At 35.4% G+C, this 20,259-nt stretch overlaps 1 protein-coding gene across 1 annotated transcript in view; it reads right to left on the bottom strand.

The window, feature by feature from the left end:
* Positions 1 to 20,259, bottom strand: part of INTU (inturned planar cell polarity protein) — a gene marked incomplete at both ends in the record, with an annotated part of 46,100 nt that overhangs the window by 9,591 nt on the left and 16,250 nt on the right. The window contains 6 exons of the mRNA XM_082482978.1: positions 1,194 to 1,247; positions 6,389 to 6,578; positions 7,712 to 7,789; positions 8,349 to 8,438; positions 10,660 to 10,778; positions 14,485 to 14,688. Coding sequence (XP_082339104.1) covers positions 1,194 to 1,247; positions 6,389 to 6,578; positions 7,712 to 7,789; positions 8,349 to 8,438; positions 10,660 to 10,778; positions 14,485 to 14,688 — 735 coding nt within the window. The remainder of the gene's footprint in view (positions 1 to 1,193; positions 1,248 to 6,388; positions 6,579 to 7,711; positions 7,790 to 8,348; positions 8,439 to 10,659; positions 10,779 to 14,484; positions 14,689 to 20,259) is intronic.

The following is a 20,259-nucleotide window of genomic DNA, read 5'->3' as shown; positions in this document are numbered from 1 at the left end:
ATTTTCATGTCACTACATTTTTCTCTTAACAATTTTCAGCTAAAAATAGCAGATTTCCTATTTAGTTCTTATCTGTCCATAAACTATTTTTGTTAGGATATGCTAATTCTCAGAGTTCTTAACAGCAAAGTAGCTTAAGCATAACTATCGACAGCAGAGGCCATCCTAGACTAAAACTTCTAAGTCAAAGCATTTTTTCCCCCAGTATTTCACATTTTACTGAGAATGTACCCATCCATTGATCTTTTAATCTAGATACCCAGTGTTCTCAGATTTGTAACACTACCTTTAGGTGGATATAGTGTATTTTAAATTAAGTGGATGAAATAAATTTCTGCACAATAAACTACAATTATAAACATTGTTTTCTGTAAATAATCATCCAGGTTGTTCTAGTACAGCGATTTATTTATTTTGTTCTTTTACAAGACAGACTATGTGTCTGCCTACCTTGTATTTTAGGTTTTAAGAGTCATCTTTTGTAATTAAGAATATGTATGTTCCAAATTATTATGCTAACTATGTGATCAAACAAGTTATATTTATGCTCAATTACACTATACCTATAGCAAAAATAATTTAAAAATAACTGTTCTGGAACATGAGTTGAAGAAAGCTAAGATCAGAAAGTAAAAGTGAAATTTCAATATGATTACAGTTTACTGTCCTATACAGCACAGCAAAGAGTATGCACAGTGATACTTAAGTAAATTACTATCTTCTCCTTTAAAGGTCTGAAAAATGTGTGTAACAAGTAATTGCTTTCTGTGAATTGGAAAATTAAGTTCTTGGTGCTCCATAGAAGTTTTCAGGTTTATTCACAATTGCTTGGAAAGGAGACAGTTATCTATATAAAAAATGAAACGTAACAACAATCAGCTATGTTAAAATTATACTGTCCTTGTAGATATCCCATGGACTTAAATTATAGTAAATGATAGGTTTTCAGTGACTACTCCTATAGGATGATAATACAGTTATTATGTTAACCATGGAGAGAAATTCAGGGTAAACAGAATGGGTAAAATTGAGCTATCTGAAAACAAGGATAATGTGGTATAACTTTGCTTTGACTCCCACTTGATTAAAAAAAGTGGATGAGTTTGGAATTAGTGCTTTTTTTAAACTACTGAATATGACATCAGGGCAAAGAGATACCGTGCAATGCAAACAACAAAAATAAAATGTTTTACCAGCTCTGCAAAGTCAGCTGCTTCCAGATCACTCAGTGCTGTGTCGATTTCCATCTGGAATGTTTAAACAGTACATTTTAGCAGAGATTTCCAACACATTAACTTACAATAATAGCATAGTTCGCTCTATCTTGCTAGTCTCAGAAGATTAGGATTCACAAGTACAACGTGAACAGATAAAAACTTGCACATACTTTTCAGTAGCAATATCAAATATCAAGAACGCCTCAATTCGTCAGATTAAAGAAAAATCCTTCTTAATTGCTGTGTATTTCCCTCTTCTTTGAAACTGTAAAATTTCTCTGCTTGTGTGCCTGCTGAACCCACTGTTCAGTATAAAGGAGATGTCACTCTTCCTCTCAGCGTGCTTTAAAACATGAGGTCTAGGGACTATCCCTTGAAGGCTAGAGACAACTCTGAAATCTGGCAAGCTATTGTATCCAACTGAGTTATTAGAAAAATCTTTTTCACAATGGATTTAGTTTTTGTCTCTATGGAAATTGCCAAAACTTTCTCACACATCATCTTTGTTCTACTGAAACCGCTTTAAGCTCACTTATTTCTCTAACTATAAAAGCTGGTGGTTAATCTAAGTTTTACTAAAAATACTTTCCTTTAAAGAACGTGGTACTAGGCACTGAAGTTCACGACATAAATGTGCTTCTTAATGAAAAGAACCTAAACCCCATCATTACAAACTTCTTGGGCTGTATTAAGAGGCTGCCTCTAATTGAAATACAGCCAGTTCTTCAAACAGAGAAATGTCAGCAAGGCTGTTGGCAGTCGACAACTAACCAGTCTCTCAGCTTTTCCCCAGTTAAAATTTAAATGGCTTTCTGCCCAATGAAGAACTGACATTTTTAGTTTTATATTCCTCATGGTATATAAAGATTTTCATCCAAACTTAACTGGAAATTTCATCTTCTGCAACAACAACATTTTTCTGGAAAATGTGGATGATCCCAGACAATTTTGGAAAGCGACGTCTGTATCATAAATACAAACTAAGTTGTTTTCTAAATCTCTTTAAAACCTATAATTTGACAAGAAACAAACACCCTGAAAGCTAAACTACAGAACAAAGCATAAGAGTCTCTCAACAGAAACTTGAGAGAAAAGAAAAAAGCATGGAGGGGAAAAAAACAACCCTGATCACCAAATAGGACAAGGAAAAGTGTCATTTCTTGAAAAGGAAAAAAAAAAAAAAAGTGTGACAACAATTAGAAGTGCACTAAGTTGCATTTCAAATATATATTAGGTTGCTGACTGACCATATTCTACCACTACGTGTTGCATAAATGTTTTATTCCCTTCAGTTACGGAGCATGTATTTAGCAAGAGAGTAGATGGGCGTGTTACAGGACTATGCGCACACCTCTACATTTTTCACCTGGATAGTAGATTTATCTCTGGAGTTACAACATGGAAGAAACTTTTCTGAGACACTCCATAAATATGTACTTCTGTACTAAAACATAAATAACAGGGTGTTCGTACATACATATTATAAAAGCAGAAGTCTGACTAAAATAGTCGCAAATGCAATGGCCTCAAGCACATTTAGCAAAAATGTATTTAGACACATAGTACGGGGCAAGGTGGAAAGAACTAAATCATTATCAGTCTGTTAATAAAGATAAAGGAGAAGACAATTCATATTAGAGAGAAAAGAGAGAGAAGGCCACACGAGCAAACAAATCTGTTTGGTAACAAACAGCATTGACTGAAGCATAGCTTGCAATGTCCATGGCAACTTCTATTACTGAATAGTAGCAAACCTGAAATAATTCTGCAAACCCTGTCAATAGGTTCCCTTCCCCTTCAAACACACTTTTATGAATGTTCTACATGAGGTCTTACTAAACATAAAAATCAGAAAACCAAGAAAGTTCTAGTTAATATTATCCTCAAATAAAGACCCGATAAATGAAAGAATATGCCACTGCAGAAGTATGGTCATTTTGAACATCCAAACTCAGTCCTTTTGCAAAGCCATTCTGAGAAGCACTTTCAATTTTCCATAGTACAGCCTCTTTACTTTCAGTGAGTACAATATTTCATCAGCAACAACAAAAGACATGAACAAGTTTGGATAATGGAGTTTATGGTCAGCTCAGATTAGAATAATTGCCTAATAATTAGAACCAGCCTTAACTATGTTATCTACAAGCTTACAAGTATTTGGTGTCTATCCATCAAAGAAAACTCTCAGTTTAAAGTTTCCTGGCTGTTTCATTTGCATTAAATCATGGCAAATACTCATTAAAAAACAAACTCTACCATGACAAGACTAACATATTCTAAAGATCATTATCATTCCATCTTCTTTTTTTTTCCTGTGAAATTTTGTAAAAACCGCCATGCACGTATTGACTCAAATATGATATGCAAACAACTCTTCACATGATAAAGAAAATATCTTCCTAGTTGTAGAGTTGAAAATATTTAAAAATCAAAGGTACATGTGAATCCTAGATTCACTAATGTTCAAGAGGATGAAAAATGAAAATACAGTGAATCTTTCTTTTATCCACTTTAGGCCCTGAAGTGAAATGGCTGATAATCTAAGGGGTTCACTGTGCCTTACATCTAACACTTCTTGAATGAAGGACAATATAGACAATATTACCAAACTGCAATTTAAGTATATGCGCTGTATGGAAAGTTACCTTCTTAACTGGAATCATAGCTAGTAGAGTTTTTATGTCAAATAAAGAAAAAGAGGTCCAATTTTAAAATACGTCTGTCCCATTAAAGGCTGGCAGATTGAAATAGTAATTAGCTACTTAGTCATATGTTTAGTTCCTTGAATAAGACTGCATTTCATTATATACCTACAGTGTAGATACTCTCTATTTGAGCTAATCCTTTCACTTCAGGTTAATGTTAATGAAGATGAAGCCAGAGGAGTCCCAAGACATGATTCATCTAATACTAAACGGCTGAAGTCGAGCAGTTGAATTACTATTAAAGTGCCAGATTTTCCCCATTAAATAATAGGGAGAGTTCAGGATTAACACCTCAACTGTAGTCATTTACATCATAGCTCTAAAAGAAAGCAAGATGGATGCTACTGCAAGTTGCTGCAAATTCAATAATGTGAAGCTGCCTCATTTTTAGCCTTGTTTTGCTATGGGGCTAAAAACCTAACTAGGAAAAAACCCCAACTTCTATAGGATTAAAATAAGAAACACTAATAATACCTACAAGAGAATAACAACTATTCATACTGATGAGACTACAGAAATTGGATGGAAAAAAAAAACAAAACCAGGAAAGCACCAGCGTACTTGTAATATCTTTAGCCCTGTTTAAATTTTTGTTTAGTGCACTACAAAATAATTACTTTTGGATGCTTTATTTATCCAAGTGGACAGCGCTGTCTTCCAAGAATAGAGCTTTTCATTCAAGAAAACAGAGGAAAAAAAGGGAAGGGGGGGGGGGGGGAGAAGGAAAGAAATAAAAATGGGGGGGAAAAAAAAAAAAAAAAGGAGAGCTTTCATCTACTGTGTGCCACACAAAAGTCCCAGAAGGTCTTTCTGATGAGAAACTTAAAAGCAATCCTTTCATGATCACCATGCCTTAAAAGTACACATGGATTTATGCACTTCCAGTATAACTGAAAATAAAGCAGCAAACCGCACCTAGCGAGACCCAGTTATTTACAACTGAACCTATGGTCAGATCAAAACACGTTCTAGCAGTGCTTTACATGGAACACAACCCTTAGGCAGTGATGCTAAATCACTTCATAACAAACAGTAACATGAAAACAGAGAAAAAAATTGGAACCTACAAGCCCTTTGAAGGAGTAAGGGAAGTCTTCTGGTTTGTTTCTAAACAAATGCATACACAGTTGTGATAAAGAATACATTTGACACCATAATTAACAAAAAAGTATCCACAGGTGCTTAAAAAATACAAATAAAAGACTGAAAGATGATCTGGACACACAACAGAAAAAAAAATCCCACAAGAACAAACATTTCAGAGGAACTTTCCGTACATAAACCACAATTATCAGGTTTTGTCCTAAATGTAATTTCATAAAGGTTTTCCTCTACATTCTCTGAGGATTGCATCTTGTTCACTTTGCAGAACTTACTACGTTCATAAAAGGCATTATAATAAGCTTATCTGCCAACTACTGTACAACACGTCAAAGACTTGCTTATCTATGCAGAGCCAAACGATGCTGGAATTGTGTTATAGAATCTGCCACCCAGTAAGACAAAGTTTTTCTAGTTGCAACACCTGTCGCAGACTTATTTTTGCATAATTCAAACGAAATTCAATAGTCACTTTGTGTAATTGAAATGAGTATGTAATTCCAAATAATACCGTAAGTGTCTGAATAAATTAAATATGTGTTGGTCTTACAACTCCACTGCTGAAATCTCCTTGGGATTGTTCTCTCTTGTACAAAAATTATTACAATTGTTTCAAATTGGAGAAATATCACCTTTATGTATTTTGGTCTATTAACATCAGTTCTACAGAGTATATGAAAAACCAGAGTTACGTATCACATATATATAAACTCTATTATGCATCACACATATAAAATCTATTATTTTTATTTAAAAATATTACTTTACTACTAATTAACCTAATGATCCCCACGTTAACTTTTTAAAGTCATGAAAATGAGGTTTAATACTGAAAGGGGTAATACTATTTCCTGTGATCTGGCTTTTGTCTTACTACTGCTTAAAGCACAACTCAATTTCTAATTGGGAGGTAACCAGACACAGTGAAATGGTGCAGAAAAGCTGTACCTGTATGGTGTCAAACAAATGATGTATGAATATTTATTTTGATTCTGCAACCGCCATTTATAACTCTCCTAAATTACAAGTTACACATGGGCTTCTGGAGTAATATTTTCTACCTGGAAAAATACTTAAATGGTCTAAATCAAACATAAAGCTACATACCAGGGGCTGCTTTCCCTACTGCATATGCTAGTTGTTAGGTGCCTGTATATATATATATATTTTTTTTTTTTTTTAAATAAAATTTAATTCATTTGTCATTATGTTCTCTTCCTAGATAACTCTAAAGTTACCAAACTACACTCATAACAGCAATCTGTTTCCTGTGGGAATGATTGCATAGTTCCAAACTCAAATAAAGGATCCTGTAGGAAAAAGGGTGGTCTGGGATGGGCAAAGCACACCTGAAAGTGACATTACCTTGATTTCCTGAGGCAACGTCAGCCAGCGCAAGCCTGGGAGATTGTCTAAGAATAAGGCACTGCAGGTATCATAGTGTTGAGCGCTGGGGTCGGCATTTGACTTGAGCCTTGCAGGCTGAAGCGCACGCTGGAAGAACAGGTTGAAAAAATGATCCAGGCGAGAAACATTTTCCACCTGGCAAAAAGCACTGAACAAACATGAACTCCAAGTTAGAATAACACTGAGAAACTTGTAGCTTGTTTATATAACCCTCTGTGCTACAGAAGTCTCTTTACAGTGTGATACGACATTTGGATTTTTTTTAACATTCATTTTTAACACGAAAAACCCCACTATGCTAGTATCTACGCAGTACTTGCAAACAAAGGAAAAACTGCCTTGCTGAAAGCAGCATAGCATTATAGTAGACGTCTTAGAGCAACTTAAGATGAGACAACGAGCAGCTTCATCCTTTTGGAAATTAAGATTATTCTTTTTCTTTATTTTAGTAATTTAGTTAACTATTTTTGATGTGTAAAAGATCTTATTTTCTTCAGAAGACACAAAAAAGCACTTTCAAATCGCCTCCAATACTTCTATCAAAATCGAGTACTTTACACCTCAGATTTGAAGGTAAGCTTTTTCTGAGATGCATTTAAACAGTTGCAGGGATTAGAAGTAAAAGTTGCTCCTCATCATGAAGTGACATTCAAAACGTCATAAGAAAAAGATGCGGCCTGACACTATGCAAGATTGTTCTTTCTAGAACAATCTTTCTGTGCTGTTCAACACAGAAAAATGAAGACAAATATTAGGCTTTTCTCTACGGCACACACACTTTAACCCTGAATTGAATGCAAGCATATGAATAGCCTACCTTGGCAATTTTATTTAGGTTACAGTCAGACTGAAAATTTTCTGGGTGTTTTCCAAATGCACAGAAAGACAGTCACTCTGCCAAATAAAGTTGAGAAGTCTGGAGCGTTTACTTTATTAAAAATATAACACTGATTCATATGTATGTTTTACAGACGGTGCTTTAACACAAAGGATAACATTTGCAGAGCGCTGTTGACATCCACAGTGCCTTAGATTATGTGAAGGATTTAACCTAATCAAGGACAAAACTTTCTGAAGTAACAAAGACTGTTTAAAAAAGTGTCTAACTAGTGTTAAGACAAACTAAAAGGCAAGGAGAACATAATCCTGTTGTATTGTGCAAGTGTAAAAGAACATGCAAAGAAATTCCATGTAGTGTTAAAAATGAACGCGACTAGCTTTTTCAGTGAGCATCAATGAAAAGTTAGTGACTGAAAAGAAAAAGTTTTTGAAAGAACTGACCTGTCTAAAGAACTGTACATGAATTTCAAGGTCCTGACAACATCTTCAATCATGTTCCTCAGCTGAGAAAGTGGCACGCTAAAAAATAAAATTCAAATGCACACCTATAGCATCTTTACTATGAATAAGCACAGGCATCTTCTGAAGAGCTGTATTCTTAACTAGTGATATATTGCAAACAAAAATTTATTCATCGGACTGTATGAAATACATCCTTTGAGTGACTCGCCCATGATGACAGAGACAGTAGTAAAGGGCTGGGGCGTGGGGGGAGAGTCCTCCTAGAACACATAAATATATAATATTACTGCTGTTATTCAGTAGTCTCTAATCAGGACTTGACTTTGTCAGATGCAGAAAATGGCTGTTTTATAGCCTACACATATTTCTGAGATCTAATGAGACCTTATTCCCTTTAGAGGAAATTAAAAAGAAGCTGTAACAACAGATATATAAAAGATATAAACAAAGTAAATAAAAAAAATGGAATCACCGGTATAGGAAGTACTTATAGTAAAAAAAGTACATTGTCAGCCCTCCCTTTCTTGCTTTTTTGACAGAAGAGTACAAATTGAGGACACAGAATAGGAAACAAAATAAAATTAAAAGGAAAACAAAGCTTTTATTTGCAACTCACTTTTCTTCAGGAAGGCCAATTACAAGCAACTTGTCAGATTCTTTCCAGTAAACGACTTGAACCAGTTTTTCGCATAAGAAAAGCGAGGAACTAGAAAAATGAAGTACTTCTGTTAACACTATGATGTTACAAAAAGACCTCCTTTATAAGCCAGAATTATTTATATTTATATGTTCATGCATAATCACATGCATGCAGCTGCGCTAGGTACTTATATTCTTCATCGCAGAACTCAAAGACTTTCTGATTTCTGCTCCAAACAGATCACACCAGTAGTAACAACGCTTTCAAGTATACAAATAAAAAGGATGAACAACTGCTACTGAAGCGCCACAGTCATCTTCTAAATGATTCAGATTTTCTTTAAAGGTCTTCCTGGCATATATCTCCCTAGCTTTTAACAAAATCAACTCAGAAAATCAATGCCATTTCAGTGAGGTAACCGGAGGAACCAATGAATGTTCTGAACATAGTTGCTCACAAAATCATTTAAAAAGTCCCCACACTTTTTGAAAACAAGCCCAAGAGGTGTTTGAATGTGTTACCTCAGTGATAAACATAAGCTTGAACTCTCATGCTATCTCCTTGGACAGAAAATTGCTCCACAAAGCTCAGCTCTGCAGGTCACGAGAAAATTTTTATCCTTCATGTAACCAAAAGTGCTTTCCAAACAAAACAAGTTATATATTTATAATGCAGTTAACTACAAAGAAATAAACATCCCCATCCCAAAAGATACACAATACATGAGCAGGCACAATAATCATAATTTACTCTTCTGACACGAAAAGCTTCATAGCAGAGCTGGGCATTATCTGTTCTATTTTTTGAAGAGATGAGACAGCCCACAGAGACCAGCGGAAGTGCTTTTATATTTTTAGAACTCAAAAATGGGAAATTGAAAACCTTAACAGGAAAGGTGAATCTACATTATCATGGATTTCTGTATTGTTTTTCTGATGGTACTGTAGGTATAGAACATCAAACAATGGACTGATTTGTCTTTTGGATGTGTTTGAAAATCTGGACATGTTCAAAAATGCTTCTATACGGGAGACTTGCCATTAATAATGCAGAAGCATTTAAGAGGAGTTAACATACCCTCAGTGCTAATTGAAGTGGCACTGCATTACAATACTAGCATATGCAAAAGATCAAAAGCCTGTGTTTGATGCCTGCTGCTAAAGGAGTCAATCCACATTCCTACTGATCACTACATCAGTAACGCAACTTTTAGAAATCAACTAGAAAGTTAGAAGCATGGTTAAAGTACAGTGTTAAAACTTCTTACTCAAAATAGCAGGATACCAACGAGCCTAAGAAAAAAATAAATGAAGAGAAACAAATGCAAATAAAAGTAAATTACCCAGTATTAATTTTCTGGTAAGCAAAAATATTCAAAAGCACATCAAGAACTCCTTTTAAGGAAAAAATTATCAGTGGAAAACCCAACTCAAATATATCAAGTAGGCTTTTTGCCTTTTGAGGAATTCCTTATTATTGCCAATGTCGTTCGCTACTGCTTGCACTCTATTCTCAGGCCTGAAATCCCACTTACATTTGGCTTTTTTATACTAATCCAGGTCTTGTGTCTCACAGAACAGGTACTGATGTGCAGAAGAAAGTCCTGCCTAAGACTCCCAAGAGATGTAAATTCATATATTAATGGGAAGAAGTGTGACACTGAAAAGCAGTACCTGCTATCTCACTTCTAATTATTCTATCAGAAAAAAATAATCTACCTTTAAATATTCAATAATCTCTTGACATATCTCCACCACCCCTATGCCGCTCCAAAAACTCAGAAGTCATTTTTATTAGACTTCTAACTTGAGTCCTGGTCTGTGGATACAAAAATCTTTCAGGTGTTACAAGCTGAATGTGAAATAAAATTAATTGAAAAGTAGCAGGCACTCATGAATTTAACAGAATTACATTTTATCTTTAAAAAAAATTTTTAAAATATGATTGAAGCTGTTGTAGAATTTCCAGTCTGCCACAGTACAGTGCCACAGAAGCCCGGTTTAGATGGGGATGTTTTAAGAGATCTAAGGAGGGATCTAAAAACAACTACAATGAACTAAAAATCCTAGTCACTGCTATCCATGACAAAGAAATTCCCCCAAATCAATGTACATCCAGGCTGAGCAGTCCAACTTCCGTCACGCTGTTCTAGTTAAAACATTACTGTCTAACAGGGAGAGTCACTCTTGTTTTGTCTAGACTTGATGCATGACCCATGTGTGTCTTTCTGTAGATATATGTATCATATAATAAAAGTAGTAATATATTACATTTCAAATACTTTTACCTGATAATCTGGGTCCCAGTAACACTTTCCAGTATGTCAGACAGTGTGAGAAATATTCCTCTCACACTTTTCAGTTTTTGGGATGCTTCTGATATGGGGTACTGATAAAGAATTTCTTGCTGTGAAGAAAGTTAGATGTTAGTTAAGCAAAGCAAAAACCAAAACCAAAATCACAAAAAAACCCACCCACAGAAAGCAAGATAACAAATTTTTGTCTTGGCATCAATTGTTTCTTTTTTTTTTTTTTTTTTAACATGAAAACTTTTATCATATACTTTCACATGGTATCAGAACAAGCGGTTGACTGCACAGGCATACTGGAAATTTCTAAAATGCAGATGAATGACAGTTTTGACTTTTCTATTTTACAGAAAAGTAGGACTTATTTAGAATCATTATCATATGAAGAAATAGAAAATGACAAACAATATTGCCACTGCATTTTACAGCTTAAAGTGCTCTGTATGATTCTTTCAATATTTAAACTGTGAATTAAATCATCAAACATACAGTTGTTTGAAACCAACAATGAGGCTATGAAAACTACCCACTTGCTTTACATGTATAGCACAAAATATAACTGAGGTATATACTCATATAACTTATACACCAGTAACAATTTTATCACCAAACCTTTGACCATCTGTGTCAGCATACTCTTAAAGACGTGATCTTGAAACTGAACATCAGATAAATATTTGTGACAATTATTTTTCTCTTTTTAACCAGTCCTTTAAAAGAAATGTGTTATGGAATCATTAAAAAAATTATATTAATTATTTCAGCAGCCATAACAATATAGTAATAAGCAAACATGATTCCCCACATTTATTGCTTTCTGCCAAATCATGATGGGCTAGAAATAATGCGGGTAGTATTGAGCATATCCAATACAAAGAGCATACTAAATTATCTTTCTACACAAACAAAAGAAACACAGACGTGATTAACTTTCCTATTTATGTCACTAACCACATCCAGTCAGTGCCAATACCCATTAGAAAGTTTTCCTTCATCAGATTATAAGAATGTAAAAGCTTCATTGCAGAAGGACCTGGTAAACTCTTTATTCTTATCCAATTTATTTAGCTCTATTTTCAAATACTCATTAGTGACAAGGATTTTTTCTTCCTTGAATCAATCTCAGCTGGAAAAAAACTGCCATTTTCTAATTACAGCACTACAAAGGGCAGAAAGAGCCTTTTTATTCCTCCTCGCTATGAACCAGGGCCTTCACACAAAATTCATTTGAGAATTATCTGCACACTTTCCCAGGGAAAGAAAAGACAACTGTAACAAAAGGTCATAGCTGCATCTTATGTATATATTAATGAGTTAGCAAAGTTCAGCACATACCACCATACAAGATGAGCTGTCTTCAAAGCAAGGCAAAAGTTCATAGGCCCATGACAATGGAATTAATAAATGAGAAGTAGCTCAGTTCTTAAAAAGTGTAAACCCTCCCTCAACCCAAAACCCGAAACCTGGACAGAGTATCTAAACAAATGGCTTATTCAAACAGCTTCCCTTTTTTATTTTTCTTTAACTAATTTCTCAAACTGAGCCTAAATAACATGTAAAAAAACCCAAATTAGTGCAGTCTTGACAACATACGAAAGGGCTAGAAAAAATTTTGTCAAAATGGTGCCGACCAGCTAAAAACCTCCTATAATCTTCAAACACAGTGCACTGACAATAGATGCTTTAAATTGCATCTCATGTAAGATCAACAAAGAAACAACAGATGAAGAGACAACTATGAATTCTTAAAGATTAATTCAGAAATTATAAAACCAGAGAAATGCTACAGGAAGTATACGTCAGTGTCTGTATGACCAAGCTATCTCAACAGCTATTCAGTAATACCTACTTTGCATGTATGCTAAACACATGCTTCCAGTAACACTATCATGTAGGAGGAATATGAACATTTCTTCTTTTAAAACACAGTAGCACCAAAATTAATTCAATCACATAGAGCTGTTTCAGTGTATGCTGGCACAAATAAGGTATCATTGTAATACCTACCTTGAACTAAACCATAAAAAAGACAAGATCAACCTTACTCACTGAAACCACTATCATGGGACACTCCCCACACGCATGCTCACATGCTAAATTATTTTTAATACTGCTTTCCTTTACAGTTGAGTAGTAGAGTAGGTAGAGCTTATAAGTCTTGGAGCTCATTAATTCTATTTTTGTGTGCCAAAAGCTCACAAGTGGAAGAATTAGTTCCTAGTTCTAGTTGCCATTGTTTACATGGATGTGATCTGCATACCACACCTCCTTTGGCTATGGGTAAAGCAGCTTAGTAAAAGATCATTATATTTTTATTGTGCAATATGGCATAGGTGTATATAACGGCAGTGCTAATTTGTAGTACCACTGGAAATTAAATCTGGAACAGTACATCTACAGGATAAATGTCACTTACTGTTCACCAAATGAAATTATAGACAAACGCCTTGAAGAAGGCTACATTCTTTTGGGTAGAAATGTTATAATGATCTGGATTACACCAGCAAAGCATGTCTCAACATTGGAGACTATTTGGGGCTGTACAACTGCCAAGACTTCGAGGAAGCAATTCTTCCATGGTATGAAGGGAGAACAAGTGCATTACAATCCCTCCTTTACCTCTGCTCAACATTCAGGGTTAATCCTGTTTCTTGGGAGAGTATAAAGACATAATGGGGCAAGAAAGCAGTACTCCATTTACTCTGAAGTGCAGGAATCACAATTAGGCATTTGCATATCTATTCACCTACCAACAGAGGAGCCAGAGGCCCTGAAATAAGTTATTGTGGTGATATTTCATAAAGTTTGTGTGAGCGATCAGGAAAACATTGGTCTTTAAGTCTACAACAACGGTCCATAGTTGTTATGTCCACACAACATAGCAGTCTTGTACTACAAACTTAAAATTTGAAGAAAAAAAAAAGAACAATTTGCAATATGTAAGTGAACCTTGATAAAGCACTGACTGGATCTAAGGATTAATTTCAGGGGAGAGAAAGCAAAATGTCTTTCTTTTGGTCCTCACTCCATCACTGTCCCACAATCCCAGTGCCTGGGGACTGGCAAAACTTGTGCTTCATGTTATGTCTCCACATCAGAGTTAATATATATCATTGGGGCACTACGCTAAATCTAAGGAGAATTTACAGAAGAGAAGAGTCTTTTTCCAAACGTCTGTTCCTAAAAAGTCCACTTTTTCCATTTGTCATTTTTAGATCAGGCAAGAGGCCAAACTCAGTCCTCCACCCTGTTCCGGGTCTTCCCTGCAGTCTGAGTGGAGCATTTGTTCATGGTGTAGCCATAGCTACAACATCTACGCAAGCTTACAATGGGTTATACGGACACTGGCAAAACTCTTCTGAGGAACACAAAACCAAAAGAGATGTGAAAGAAAGCTTTATGGGACAAAGGAAAAGTACTTATGTATGAGGACTGCCAACAGCTCCTGCTGGGGAAAATTTTTTTGACTAGGTGGATTTCATAGTTGAAGTTTGAGAGGCACATTAAAAACATCAGAGTGAGCATCTGAGAGACAATAACGAACCACAAAGTTTCTCTCTCCTTTGTCTGTTAACACCTCTAGTCTGCTCTTTACATAAAGACATTCAGCAGTGCTGAAGTGATTTCAAGTCCAATTAGAGTTTGCCAGCAGTGACGCTAACTTCCCCCCCCCCCCCGAATTTCAGGCCTTATTTCTGTCAAAATGGATGTTAGCAAGGTTTTTTATTCTTGTTTGGTTTTACATCAAAAGGCATAGCAGTTGCTGTTGGCACCTTTCATCTTCAGTTTTGTTTAGCCGCATACCTCATCCTTAGATGTTTCAGAGTCCAGTTTCGTTGCGAGGAACATAACAATATGAGGCACGTCTTGTATAGCCTGTTGAAGGTCCGTACTATCTTCTCCCCACAAGAGCCGAACCAGATTGTTCATACTTGACTGCGCCTGTTTATACCTTTGCTGAGAAGTTCCTTCAGGCTCAAATATCGATGTTTCAAATGTCAGTTTAACCTATTGAGAGAATTAATTATTGTGAAAATGAGGCTGTACTTACAGTTATGTTCTCATATCGGATGAAATGGATGCTGTTTCAGCCCTTTAAAAGATTACGTTTTCTTAGCTTTACTGACAAAGATGTAAGCATTCAAGAATTCCTGCTGTTTCAAGAAAACCAATTATATATTCAGCATTACACAACCAGCTATTATTAAGGACAAAGCCAGCTATTACATGCTCCGTGAACTATGTGAGTAAGCATGTGGTTTGGTGTGTTTTCATACCTAATTCTTATGGTTTTGAGACTGGAAAAATATACTTACTGCTCTGGGTTTGTTTGAATACAAAACCTATTACCATGCTTTTGAAACACACACAATATCTGACTTCTTTCAGAACGTCAGCACTTTCATAAGTATGTATCCTCAAAGCTCTTTCACCAGCATTTCTTTGCTATTTTGACTGCACCGACAGTTTGCACAGGAAAGTCAATTTACATTAGACTACAAAAGTCTGTAAATTTGTAATACTCATAGCAATTCTTTAAATCTGTTCTTTTTAAACTGTAAAGTCAGCAAATAATAGTTTTGTTGCCCTATTTAACAATTGTACACAACTAGCAAGAAGCTTAAAATTGTTTACATCACTTGCTGCAGTCTTCAGAAGAAAAAAAAATAAGATCAAAGTACACAGCATTATCTCAAAAAAATTCTTGAATTTTAGATGATCAAGCTTACTTTGTCAAAAAATTACATGATGTTTACTTTTTTTTTTTCCTAAATAAAGTAAAACCCAGGAATTTTAGAATAAATGCGCATTTCCTGGCTCAAAAGCAACACAAAATCCAAACTTGAATGTGGAAATATGTTTCACAATTTGTTTTATAGACGTCCTTTTTATGAGGACTGTCTCACAAAAAATGTATTTTTTAGTTATGCCAGCAGTGGTGGAATGAAAGAATAATTTTTTTTTGTGAATGAACACTTCATCCTAAGTATGAATGGAGGATATATGAGAAATGCGTAGCTCCTGACTGAGCATAAAATGGTAATTTCCGAGAAGAATAAATGTATTTATTTTCTTGGATGATACCTGAGTTTTCATCATTGTTCAAAGTGACTGAAAATATATCTGTTTGGACTAAGTAGGCACACTCTCAGTTCCCTCTTTCATATGTTTTTACTCAAGATTGTTTGCCTGCCTTAAAAGTATCCTTAACATGCCTATTGACTGGGAATTTTTAAACATAATACATCAGACCAAATCCTGCCCCTCTTTAAAGTCAGTGACAGCTTAGCTTAATGATTGATGCAACAAAAAAGGTTTATATTCTCCCAGTTGCAATCAATTTGAAAAGTCGAAGCAGAGGTAATTTATATATTTAAATGCAGATAATTTACATTTTCGTACTTGTGTATGTGTAATATACATACTTAAAGAGAGGAGTGCCAGCAAGAAATAATGATGCTTTAAAACACCCACTGCCTGTCAAAGTAGATCAGACAGAAGTGCCATCGTCGGCTCTTCCAGCTACAACATTTATGTTGCTGGCTGCCACCTTCCCATTCTACTCTATTCCCTCCTAACACTTCTCATTAATCTTTTCCTCTCCTATTTGGCTGCTGTCAGCTCTTTTCACTTCTCTCTTCCCATTCTCTGGAACAGCACTGCAGTCGATCCTGCTCTCCTGGCATGTGCTACCACTTCCTTTTCTGAAAGTAACTCATCCCTCGCTCTCTCCTCATCATTTCAGTTTTAATTCATTACACTGCATATTAACGGGACTCGAGGAGCACAAACATCCAGCGAAGAAGCAGCGGCTTTTTAAGACCCAGTAACTTGATCATTCACAGTTTTATACATGCATGTTTTCTTTCCTGGCATTCTGTGACTCAGTTCTCTTTCTTTGTCACACCATCTGCATGTATTTCAGAGGGTTTTTCTCATACCCTGTTTAACTTCTTGCAGATTTCCTCAAGGGTCAATAGTTATTTCTTTTAACTTCTACTACATCTTGTCTGTGGACACTTTTTCACAACACTTAGGCTACAGTCTCTACACTAATGACAAACAGATGTAATTCTTGCTGCAGCCTTTAGTCTCTCAATTTAAAAAACAAACAAACAAACAAACCCAAGACAAGTCAGTTTGTCTTGTCTTAGAGACACAACCACACAGCCCTCTAAGCAAGAGCTCGTAACAAATAGGACCAAACAACTTTAACTCTCCCTCCTGCTGCAGGTATCTGTGCTGCCTCCCACATCACTGTGGGCAATACCACACCGCTCAGATGCGGTCACTATTTTGAGAAAAGTGTCTCTGCACAATTTGACTACAAGTTCCCTTCCAAATCTTCTTGATTCTACCTGAGAGCTTGAAACATGACATTGTCTGTTCATCTTTACTTCTATCCAAGTTCTAATCTATTCCCTGACTTTAAAAAAAAAATGCTGTGAAAAATACTATGTAGGCTGGAAAATGCTGTAATAAAAAATGACCAAGAGACATTTCTACATACCCTAAAAACTATTGTTTTTTTTGTGGAGGAGAAATGTATCATCATCCCGAGCAGTGCACAGGATCTGATTAAATATGTGACTACTGAAGTACCTTTTTATAAATACTGACTATGACATCTTTCACAACTGATTCAATTTCTCCTAAAGAGAATCAGTTCAATGCACAGCAGATAACAGAAAAGGAAATGAAATGAAGAATGGGAAGAGCACAGAAATATTAGTATTCCACTCTAAATATATAGCATGAACACATTCGCAATATTTAGAGCAGTTCTCAAAAAGAATTTAATCGAACTGCAAGGAGGCACTGATGAAGGCGACAGGAACAACAAGCTATGAGGTACATAGATGGGGATTTTTCCACTAAGAAAATAGTGACAACAGTGGAACATGACAGAGCTCTCCAAAGTTATGCAATGATACGAAGAATAAAACATGGACAGTTAACTACTACTCATAATACAGGAAGCTGGGGGTATGAAACGCACCTAATTCGATGGCAGTTTAAAGACCAGAAAAATGAACACAACACACAAATCAGTTATGTAAATTGTTGCTACAGGATGCTGTGGAAGGCAAAGGAATTTCAAGAACTATATTAAAAAAAGAAGGTGGTACAAACCTGTAAGTGATCCAACAAGTCCCTAACTATTGACTGCTAAAAGCTGGAAAAGTATGATGGGAAGGTCACTCTGTATTTAATTTGTTTCTTAATACTCTTAAACGTTTGTCAGTGTCAGAAACAGAAAATGCAGCTGTTAAACTGTTGGTCTGACCCAGTAAGGCATGCTTTCTGTTTATCTGCAAGCAAGCTGTGCGTCTTAGAATATGGATTTTATTATAGACAGAGCTGGTGGCATCGCCTGCCTTTTAAGATTGCCTGCCATTTCCTGTTCTGTTTTCCACGTGCTTATGGTTTGCGCAACTGTAACTCAAAATTTCAGGCTGAAATTTCTGATTCTGAATGTCTGCCTCAGGCTGAATATTTTTAGAAAGTTTTGGGTAAAGTGGTTCTGCAACTTCCGAGTATCAGGATAAGGAAAAGTATATACTTTTAGCATATCGTTCCCTTCCTATTCTGTCTTCTCTTGCTTGTGGTGATAGGAAACGGCAGCTATTTTGATTACAGAAATGTGAAATTGTATAGACTGCAGAATATAACTTTATCATATTATCTCAAGCATGGATTGAGGGGTATGCTTTGTCCTGTCACATTCAGTGACTGCTATAGAACTTCTAAACGGGGTATCCAACGCTGATGCAGCATTTGGACTTCTATTGCTCAATAAATACACTAAACTAGCCCTTATATGCCTAGAAGCTCGTTTGCCTAAACTGAGGTAAGGAAAACAAAATTCTGGAAATATAATAATGAGAGATGTTATGCGACATGCTGCAGCTGAGAGAATCTAGGTGATTAGTTTTTGAAATTACTTCCAGTAATTTGTAACACTGAACCCAGAAAAGCAGTGATTTTGCTTATAACTACAGTAAAATGGCTTTAAAATGCATTTTTTTTATATTTTGCAATATATGATGAAAAAGAATACATTAACAATTTTGCTTGTGTAACAACTGCCTTTATTACTAAATCTCAGAAACAACAACCCTTAGTTTCTTCAGCACCATGAACACAGCGTTCTACACTGCAAAAACCCCACAACTGTATTTAAATTCTCCACTGGTCTATTTCAGCAATCACTCTTCTGGCTTGACTCAAGCTGCACAGTAAAAAAGGAATAATTGCACTTTAATAAAAGGTTTTGGAAAGCCAACACAACAAACAGTTATACATTTCAAGCAATCGCTGTCTATTTGACAGATTTACTGACAATGTAAACTTTAATGTTGCATTAGAAGTAACTACTATATAAAGGGTTGCATTGCATTTTAGCAACTAGTCATATGTATACTCTAATCTAACAAGGATACAATTAAATAAACTACATAATCTCTGCTTTTTTAATCATTCTGTATTTAATAACAGTTACAGCAACTCCGTATTTGGTCAAAGACAGGCAAGACAAGGCTTTTCTACCATGGAGCTCTGCCAATGCCTGACCACAACTCTGGTAGCTTAAGCAAGCTTCATACTGTCAAGTATCTTGGAAAGCTTCCTAAACTGACATGCTAGTACTCAATCTTACTGCAGTTGCAGATGTAGTTCTATAGGCACTTATACTATGTAAGTTGCCAACAGAAGCATGTTTAACAAAATGTAAAGTTTCCACTTCTTTTTATCTCTGGACAATAAAACCGTTCTATTATTATAAACTCATATAGTCTACCTCAAGAAAAACTACCAAGAGGTTACAGACACACTGTAAGAGACACTATAATTTTAACCTGCCCCATCTTGTACGTACAAGTTGCAACTTTTACCTTGTGTTCCTGTCTATCAGGAATTGGATTTAAGTAGAGTAACTCAAAATTCTTAATTTTACACTATCAACAGCATAGGTAATGAACATTCTCCTCGTTTAATCCTGAAATAACTACCTAAGTCTTTGTTAGTTATTCAGTTCTTCATTATGGCTCCAAAATTACTATTCAGCTAGAAGAGAAGTAGGTTTTGGGTCGGAAAGACACATTATTCATCAGGTCAGTTTTGGGTTTTTTTTGATATCACTTTTTATTACTGACTTCTATGAATCTTCATCACTATTCAGTTTTGAAAGATCTTAAAAGTATTTAAAAGCTCTTAAATACTCAAGAATTTATTTTCCTATTTAAATATTAAAGCAGTATCAATCTCTCCATGTAAATAGTTTTAAATATCTCTAATAGCTCTACTTGTTAATTTAGGCTTCTTTTTACTCCCTTGTGTTTGTGAGTCTTTTATATTGATGAAGAGATCCTTATGTTATTCAACTATTTCTGTATCAGTTGTTGCTGTCTTAAGAATAGTCACTGACAAAAAAAAAGCCACTACTATTCTGCAATTGAAATATTTATTTTTAAGCTAGACATCTTGCTGCATATGTGCTATTGCCAGTTTGCACATCTCCAGCCGTACCACCCACCAGGAACAGGCATCGCGATATTACAAACCTTGTCCTTCATTTGC

The sequence above is a fragment of the Vanellus vanellus genome (assembly GCF_965231255.1).
Source record: "Vanellus vanellus genome assembly, chromosome: 4".
NCBI classification, from domain to species: Eukaryota; Metazoa; Chordata; class Aves; order Charadriiformes; family Charadriidae; genus Vanellus; species Vanellus vanellus.
Note: the sequence above shows the minus strand (reverse complement) of the source record. Positions and strands in the feature narration are given on the sequence as shown.